At 38.4% G+C, this 10056-nt stretch overlaps 1 protein-coding gene across 2 annotated transcripts in view; it reads right to left on the bottom strand.

Annotated features, from left to right (window-relative positions):
• Positions 1-10056, bottom strand: part of RNF180 (ring finger protein 180) — a 119148-nt gene that overhangs the window by 65929 nt on the left and 43163 nt on the right. For both annotated transcript variants that reach the window (XM_014548951.1, XM_005857928.2), the window contains exon 2: positions 7726-7860. In XM_014548951.1, coding sequence (XP_014404437.1) covers positions 7726-7860 — 135 coding nt within the window. The remainder of the gene's footprint in view (positions 1-7725; positions 7861-10056) is intronic.

The raw sequence follows: 10056 nt of genomic DNA, 5'->3' as shown, positions 1-10056 counted from the left end.
GATTGGCCCTGCTCTGTGTGTGACAGGGGGCAGTGCCCCAACCCCCTGATTGGCCCTGCTCTGTGCATCACAGGGGGTGGCCCCTCAACCTCCCCATCGACCCTGCCTTGAGTGTGATAGGGGGCGGTGCCCCAACCCCCCAATCAGCCCTACCCTGAGCGTGACTGAGGGTGGCATCGCAACCTCCCAATCCGCCCTGCTCTGTGCATGACAGGGGGCAGCGCCCCAACTCCCCAATCAGCCCTGCTCTGAGCCCGACCAGGGGCTGCACCTAGGGATTGGGCCTGCCCTCTGCCACCCGGGAGCAGGCCTAAGCCAGCAGGTCGTTATCTCCTGAGGGGTCCCAGACTGCAAGAGGGCACAGGCCGGGCTGAGGGACCCCCCCCTTCCCCCCCAAGTGCACAAATTTTTGTGCACCGGGCCTCTAGTATATTATACTTTGTAAAATTTAAATGTTACTTAAAAATTGATTCAAATAAAAATAAAATATTGGTTCTAGAAATGCTAGAGTAAGAAGTATTAGACATGTTCTCACCATTAAAATTGATAAAAGTAGGCAAGATGAAAAACATTGATAACATGAGACAAAGATAGACACTTTATAATGATAAAGGGGACAATTAATCATCTGTCAATATATATGCGCCCAACGTAGGAGCACCAAATATATAAAGCAACTATCAACAGACATAAAGGGAAAAACTGACAAAAATGCACTTAAGTAGGGGACCTGAATACCCTGTTGACAGCAATGGATAGCTCATCCAATCATAAAGCCAATAAGGAAATATCAGCCTTAAATGATGTATCAGAAAAAATGAACTTACTATTTTTAGAATTTTCCATCCCCAAACCACAGAATACACATTCTTTTCAAGTGCACATGGAACATTCTCAAGGATGGATCATATTTTGGGGTACAAAACTAGTCTCAATGAACTTGAGAAGACTGAAATCATATCAAGCATTTTTTCCAACTATAGAAGAAAGAAACTGGAAATAAACTATACAAGAAATCTGGAAAACCACAGATATGTGGAGATTAAACAACATGCTATTGAACAACTATTGGGTCAAAGAGGAAATAAAAGAATAGTTTTTAAAAATACATAGAGTCAGATGAAAAAGAAAATACAAAATACCAAAATTTGGGGGGCTGCAACAAAAGAGGTACTAAGTGGGAAGCTAATAGCAGTACAGGCCTACTTCAAAAAACCAGAAAAATTTCAAATAATCTAACATCACACCTTCAGGAAATAGAGAAAGAAGAACAAACAAAGCCCAAAGGAAGTAAAATAATAAAAAAAATTGTGCAGAAATAAATGAAATAGAGAACAAAAAGACAAAAGAAAAAAAATAATCAAGAGTTGGTTCTTTGAAAAGATAAATAAGACTGGCAAAAATAATTCAATATAATTCAACATATTAACAGAATATGGAAGAAAAAGATGAAGAACATTTCAATACATGTGGAAAAATCATTTGATAAAATTCAACACACATTCATGATAAAAACTCTCAGAAGACTAAGATAGCAAGGGCATCTACTATAAATTTTACAGATGCTATATGAATATTCCTATGAGAATAAACATTGGAGTTGTATTTCTAGGTAAGTGGGAGAAGTTTTACAATGTACTTATTCTTATTCTTACTAGGTTAACAAAAAGTTATTACTATGACCAGGCATTGTTTAAGGGTTTTACTATTTTACAAATAACGAGAAACAAGAGAAATAAAATAACTTCTATGTAACTTGTCCAAGGTCACAGATAAGCAGCAAAGCAAAGATTTCCATCCAGGCAGTCTGGCTTTAATACTCGTGTCCTCGGTCACTAAGCTTCCTATACCAAATAAATCATTAATTTTATCGTTCTGAGGGCAATGAACCTCCTTACATCATTAGTCCAAGTGTGTTTTAAGACACAATGCTACTATTCTTCCCTAAGCTTACAAAACAAAACAAACAAACAAAAACCTGGGGCATAATTTATTTTTAAATTAACCAAGAATATACACAAACTTACACAGAAGAAAGGTAGGTTTAGAAAACATTCCACAGTTGATTGATATGTGAACCCCAACCCAATCTCCTTCATTTGAGAACAATTAATATAAAATGCGCATATATTTTTCTCTGAATAGTTAAAAGTTAAAGCATACTTTTATGCCAACAACAACAGACTAAAACCAGTTACAGCAACTGATATAGGTGAGAGGAGTATAAAGGCTGGGTTAAGCATGTATAGCATTCTGCTCCCTTTCCTGGAAGCTTAGAAATGGCAGAGGCAACCAGGGTAAAGACAGAAGCTTCGATTATAAATGAGACTGACAACTACTTCACTCGTATTTATGAACACAAAGCCTTCGAAAAATAATGTGTATGACATTCATGTTATTTACTTCCAATATAATTTTACAGGTAAAATGGGACATAGCAACTATTAAGGTTTGTAAGTCTATAGTCACTTAATTTTTAAAAATCACACAAATATATGATAAAACAAGTTCTAATGAGTGTATGTTAAGATGATTGATTAAACTGGAAGCAACCTGATTTGAACAAAGCCTTTATAGTAGGGGACTAACAGGTTATCTCCTTGGGGAAAAATTAAACTGAAAATTAGAAAAACTTTATTATGAGGATTTTATAAATTCTACTAGACAAATTTTCATGTCTGAAAATTATCACATTGGGTGAAGAGAGGAAGGAAAGAGAAAGTAACAATTTCACACAATGCTGTCAGGAAAATGTTGATAAAATATTTTGAAAATGAAATTTTTTGTTCGGACAGCAGGTGGGGCTAATGCACTGTTACTTCTATTTTTGTGTTAAGGGTGGAGACTTTTTAGTGGCTGTGTAGGAGAACCTAATTTTAAAATTACAAATTTTATGCATTATCATCTTTATCATTTAATGATATTTAAGATTTTTAATTAAACAGAACATGTTAAATGTAAAATATTGATGCAAAGAATTTAATATTATTATATAATGTTTTGAAAGATGTTTAACACGATATTTCTCATGTTAGCAATAACATTCCCTTACTAATTCATTAAAAGTGAGCCAAATATATTATTTAACTACTGCAGTTATAAACACTACAGAAAAAGATCAGGTAACAAAAATGTCATTTAATTAACATTACTAATTAAATGTTTAAAATATTACAAATGTAAAGAAACCACATTCTGCTGGACTGCCTGGTTTTTCTACTTATACTTTAAGAAGGTACTTCAAGGTGAAAGGGAATGAATGGGAAAAAAAAATGAGAGCCTCACTTAAGGGCAGTCTCCCCGAATCCATTCTTGCTGCCTTTCTAATTCACTCGTCACACAATAGCCAAAATTATCTTTTTTAAAATTTAATGGTTATGTCATTCCTTTTCAGTGTCTTCCCAGCTCTTAAAGATCAAAGTCCTTAATTTAGTGTACAAAACCATAAATGATCTAACCAATACTCATCTTTCTAGCTTCAAATCTTGCCAAACTCCCTCTGGATCTCTCAGCTCCAATCATGGGAATCTTCTAGTTCCAAGGATACACCACATTCTCTCCAACACAGGGCCTTTGCACATGCTGATCCCAAAGCTTGGAATGTTCTCCCTCTGGACTGCCCTTGCTACTCATCCACCTTCTCTCCACACAAGTCACTTCCTCTGAAAAGCTTCCCCGACACAAGTAGGTCCAACCCTCTGTCTATATCCTATTCTTACGGCTCTCTATACTTTTCATTTTTGCCACCTAAACATCTAAAATTTTTTTAAATATATTTTATTGATTTTTTACAGAGAGGAAGGGAGAGGGATAGAGAGTTAGAAACATCAATGAGAGAGAAACATCGATCAGCTGCCTCCTGCACACCTCCTACTGGAGATGTGCCCACAACCAAGGTACATGCCCCTGACCGGAATCGAACCTGGGACCCTTCAGTCCGCAGGCCAACGCTCTATCCACTGAGCCAAACCGGTTAGGGCCTAAAATTTAATATGTATGATCAATCCCTATCCTGAAAGTTTCACAAGGACAGAATATCTCCCTTCTGTTCTTTGACGTTCCAGTGCCTATCACAGGACCTGTCATGTCTTAGTCTGCTTGGTTTGCCCTACAAAATACTATGGACTGGGTGGCTTAAGCAATAGACATACATTCCTCACATTTCTGGAGGCTAGAAGTCAGAGATCAAAGTGCCAGCATGTTCAGGTTCTGGTGAAAGCTCTCTTCTCAAGATTGCAGACTCTGTGTCCTCACGTGGGAGGAATAGAGTAATGGAGAAAGAGAGTGGGGAGAAGGGGAGAATAGAGAAAGTTCGAGAGATAGAGACACAAAGACATTTGATAAGAGGCCATAGCCTCTTTTCAAATTGGGGTCCCATTCTTATTACCTCATTAGCCTGAATTACCTCCCAAAGACATCTTCAGAATCAGTCATATTGGGGGTTAGGACTTCCATACATGAATTTGGGGGCGAGAGGGAGGACACAATTTAGTTCCTAGCAGGTAATAAGACTACGTATGGAATAAATATATGCTAACACTAAGAAAAGGGCACATAAAATATTTAAAACGTAATAAGCAATACAAATAGAATTTATTTCAATACTATAGCCATTGAAGAAAAGATACCAGCAGGATAATAAAGCCAGAAGAAAATGAGCAAAAATATCCAGCCAAAAAGGTGGAGGAACTATATAATCTATGATCAGTTCAATATTCATCGATCATACTTATGGCCATCACTGTATTGGTAACATAAGAATGAAACACTTCATAGCCTGGTTATGGAAAGAGTCATAACCCAAATGATTATAATGCTTCACAGTTAGTGTTGGACCATTTCCCAGTTTCCATTTTCCTCCACTCTCTGGAATTTGATATCTGCCCCTACAGCTCTCACACTACAATGAACGTTGACCAATGATCTCCTCTTTGCTACAACTATTGCACACTTTTAGTTCTCATTCAGGGTCTCCACACTCTGCACAAATCTGGGGCACCTTTCACTGACTAGCATCCTCTACAACTGTGTAGTGCACAGCATGCTCCCTGAAGGCACTGTCTGATCTTCTACATCTCCCCACAACGTTCACTATGACTAACCAATACCTACTTCTGGAAGACATCTGTCCCTTGATTTTCATAACACTGTATCCTACTTCCTAGTCTTATCTTTCTTGCTATTCCCACCTCCCTATTTTGTGAACTTCTTTTTTCTGTCCACTCTTTAAATATTCCTAAGAACTCTTCTTTCTCACTTCATTCACTCTGTATGGTGTTCTCATCTACTCTTGAAGCTTCACTCACCTCTTATATGTGACGACTCCCATATAGTTCAGATCCATTTTAAATTCCATACCCATAGAACCAGCAGAAACCCCCAAATCTCTATTTGAATGTTTTGTAGGTCGCATAAACTTGACATGTCCTAAAGTACATTGAAACTGTTTAAAAAACTAAAATTGAGGACACCATTCTCCTCATGGCCCTGGACATCACTTCTGTTATTTTATATTTATACTAGAGGCCTGGTGCACGAAATTCGTGCACAGGTGGGGTCCCTAGGCCTGACCGGCGATCAGGGCCTATCGGGGCTGTCTTGCCCAGTCCCAATTGGGGCCTGCCAGCTGCCGGGGCCTGCCAGACAGGGGGACTAGGGGGAGGGACCACAGGAGGTTGGCTGGCTGTGGAAGGTTGGCTGTGGGAGTGCACTGACCACCAGGGGGCAGATCCTGCATTGAGGGTCTGCCCTCTGGTAATCAGTACACATCATAGCAACTGGTCGACCGGTCATTCCGGTTGTTCGGCTGTAATGGTCGCTTAGGCTTTTATATAGAGAAATTTTTAGATCTTTTATTGTTACTTTGCTTTTGGTTTGGTTCTTGCTACATTTCATGCATTTCAGACTTGAAGGTGTGGTAGGAGCCCCCTTTTCTCCCTGTAGACATGGTAGATTGTTTGAAATTCCATTCTAAATTCCCTTACTACATGCAAGTGGCTGGAAAACTAAAGCTCAAATGTCCCAGATTTCCTTTCAGCTCAAGTTCCACACATGGCCTAGCTTCCACCAAGCTGATGCACCTGCTCAATACTATAGAAGCAGAAGCAATGACTATCTGTGCTGACTTCAGGCAAACTTGTTTTTGGAAGCACTTGGTTATTGTGCAGCAAAAGTTACAGTAACTCCAGTGCCCAGTTCCTAGCTTTGTGGGGGCTGAGAGGCAGAGTGTGAGACTCCCATTTCCTGGCACGGGGCCAGGATAAAGGAATACGGTCCTGGAGACAAAAACTATGGATGCTGTTTCCCAGCTTTCTAATCCTCAATGCTGTTCTGAGAGCCATTTCATATCTGACAGGGTATGGAACATATGAAGAAGAAGTCCAGGGTTTGCTCAGGGTAGGGAGACCCAAAGGGGGAATCCCTACATAAAGCTGGGTTGTAATGTCAGCATCAGGGTAAATGAAACATAAACCTGTTGCTCAGGACAGCACAGCCAGAAACCTGCCTATCTCAAATTTGGTATTCAGTAGATGGAAACGAAAAAAAAATCTTCCCCTCTGGGTACAGAAGGATTTCTTAACAAAAAGTAAAAAACATAAAGGGCATGATTAATAAATTCATCTATATTATGTTATGAACTATTCATCAAAAAGACCATAAAGAGAGAAATATAAGTTATATAAACTGGCAAAAGCTATTTGCCAATACAATAAACAACAAGGGATTAGTATTTAGAATAAAGAACTTCCAAAAATAAAAACAAAACTACCTAATAGGAAAGCAGGCAAGAAAAAAAGACATTTTACAGAAAACACAAATAGCCTCAGACAATGAGACGATGTTAGAGTGAAAAGGAAATAACCATGATCAAATGTGGCTGAGGCAAAACACACAAAGCCCAAGTGTCTCTCAAAGAAGAGAAAGAAAACAATGATAGGTGACCACAGCCACTCTCTCTGTTGAAGTGAGAATTCCCTGTAAGATCCATGGATTGCTGTCTATTTTACACCTCTTAGATATTGCTCTTAGGGAAGTTTAGGGATTTTACTTTTGTTGAATTAAAAACATTTATTTTTAGCCCTGGCCAGTGTGGCTGCATTGTCCTATACACCAAAAAAGTTGCAGGTCCGATTCCTGGTTAGGGCACATACTCAGGTTGCGGGTTGATCTCTGGTTGGGGTGCATACAGGAGGCAACCAATTGATATCTATCTCTCTCTCTCTCTCTCTCTCTCTCTCTCTCTCTCTCAAAATCAACTAAAAAAACCATATAGAAACATTTATTTTTATCAGGGCAACCAGGTAACACTTTTTGAATATTATTCAGGTGTTTCTATTGACTTTTTGATTATACACGAACTTTCTCTTCTAGGCTCATAGTGAATCCTCAAAAAATACAATACAATAGGTTTTCCATTTCTTAATAGGATCTTGAATTTAATTGTTTGGTGATGAGTAAGATTCACTCCTGGTAGGGATAAAAATATGGACTATTATTACCTTAACTTATGTCTATGATATTACACTTGAAACTTTAAGGTCATGTTAATGTGAGCAGCTAAAGGTAAAATTAAGTAACTGGGGAAGGTGGGATGCCTTTTGAATAGCACTTTGAAATGTTTTTAGTAGGTAAAGCTAAGTCGGGCGTGGAGGGAAATGTGTGCCCGTGTGGGTGGCCACACCATTCCTAAACTAGGAAACTAAAACTAGAGTTAGCGGTACTGACCTTAGTCACTTGATTCTCAAGATAGTTCATGAAACAACCAGAACGTGCTATACATTTTCTACATTTCCAACACCGAAGAACATTTATTTCTTCTTGATTATGATTTTCAGTTATCACTTCTTTACTTCTTTTCATCTGTGGGGAAATAAATTAATGTTAGAATGCTAAACTGTCACATTAAACTTGATTTTCTAAACCCTTTGTACAGCATTAGCTACATATGGAGCAGAAGGAAGGGAATTATTATTTATTGAGGTACCTACTAGTTACCAGAGTTTAGGTTACTAACACTCTGTAAACAAGGTCTGGGATTGGAAATTCCGTTTCAGTATTATGATGATGCACTGTGTTAGTAACTCCCAGCTGACTTTATTTTTGCAGAACAGTTTCTTTCCATCTGTTACTAAAAGTGGTAAAAGGCAACTGTTGAAGGTCAAATAAGTTATTGCAGTGGCTTTAAAAGAGTCATAACAAAGAAGTACAAATATTCCTGTAAATAAGACATTTTGAATAGCCACAGCATTACATTTTAAATATAAGATTTATTGAGTTGTGGTTAATTTTGTGAAAATTGAAACTTACTTACTTTAATCAAATTGATGGCAAAAATCCCTTATGCTGAATTCAAGGGATTGTATATTGTACTCAGTGGAACAGTTAACTGTACTACATCTTGTGGCATGTGTAGTCAAACAAATAAACTTAAGAGAACAGATCTACCAATTTTATAGTCTATTTTATACCTGATATTTGATAGCAATGCTGTGATTTAGACCAATTTATAAAAACAGTTTCACACTAATAAGGATTCCAAAATAGATGCAGTCTATTCAATAATTGGCCTGCTAACTATTCATTATAAAGAAAGGAAATGTTCATTTATTAAGCTACCCACAAGAGTCTACTGCCTTGTTCCTAGCCACATTTCCTCATTTGTTAGCTCTTCCATTTTTCATTCATTCAGCGAACATTTACAAAGAGCTAACCATATGCCACAGTAAGTCCAACTCCAGGGGCCCAAAGATGAATAAACCGTATTTTCTGTCACAGAAGTGCTTGCTGTGCTATAGCATCAATAGTTTCTACCCTAGCCCATTAGACTCACTTAGGAAGCTTTAAGAAATAGTGATGCTTAGGCCCTACCCCTAGACATTTTGACTTATTCTTGAGATGAGGAGGAAGTTAGGAATGGGCACTTTAAAGAAGTATCCCAGGTGATTCCAGAGTGTGGTCAGGGTGAGGACAGAGATGCACTACAGAAACAATGAACTACAATGCAACAGCTATAAGGACTACAAGAGAAGAAACACAGATGGATCTTCACCACATTTAAAGGAAGGATTTAAGGAACTCTGCCTGAGAGAGCACAGCATGCCCCTGTTGCAGCCAATCTAGCTCTGACCTTCAGGTTGCTAGGCAGCAGTTCTGTATCTGCTAACATCTTCAGAACCCACCTTAGCTCAAATTTTTCTTTTACAGATGCTCCCCAGAAAAAAAAATTACTCCCACAGTAATTGAAGACACCTGTACAGAAGCACTGGTCATGCTGTATCACACTTATCTGTGTGTATTGGTGTCTTACTGATTTAATTGTGAGCTCCTAAAAAGCACCATATTCTATTCCAGCGGTCACCTTTCGGACCTCACAGACCACCAATGGTCCGCAGACCACCGGTTGGCGATCACTGTCTCTCTATTCTTACAATCAGACATAGTATCTCTGGTACCAAAAAAAAAAAGACACTCAACCAATGTTTGTTGTAATCAAATTAACAAGGTCTGGCAGAAAGCTCAACTTACAAAAAAGTTTTATCCCCATACCAAGTGTTCAGTATGTCTCCCAACTAATGGGACAAACCAAATAGAAGTCCTTTTTCAGGGACCTGAGAAGTTCAAGGGAAGAAATAAACCTAAGCTTATACATAACTGAGATTGAAAGGAGAACTATCAGTTACCCAATAGTGATATATTTACGGGAAAGCTGCAGTGGCTTCTGTCAGAGAACTTTTATTAAAAGAAGAGGTTGAATATGGTACAGGAATTTAGAGAAAAAGGAAGGGAGAGGGAGAGAGAGAAACATCAATCAGTTGTCTCTCGTGTGCAACCCAACCGAAGAAGGAACCCACAACCCAAGTATGGGCTCTGACTGGGAATAAAACCCACAACCTTTGGGTGTATGGGACGACACTCCAACCAACTGAACCACACTGGCCAGGGGCTTTAAAAGAGTCATAACAAAGAAGTACAAATATTCCTGTAAATAAGACATTTTGAATAGCCACAGCATTACATTTTAAATATAAGATTTATTGAGTTGTGGTTAATTTTGTG

Source organism: Myotis brandtii, unplaced genomic scaffold, assembly GCF_000412655.1.
Source record: "Myotis brandtii unplaced genomic scaffold, ASM41265v1 scaffold115, whole genome shotgun sequence".
NCBI classification, from domain to species: domain Eukaryota; kingdom Metazoa; phylum Chordata; class Mammalia; order Chiroptera; family Vespertilionidae; genus Myotis; species Myotis brandtii.
The sequence above is the reverse complement of the archived record's forward strand: the minus strand, read 5'-3'. Positions and strand labels throughout refer to the sequence as shown.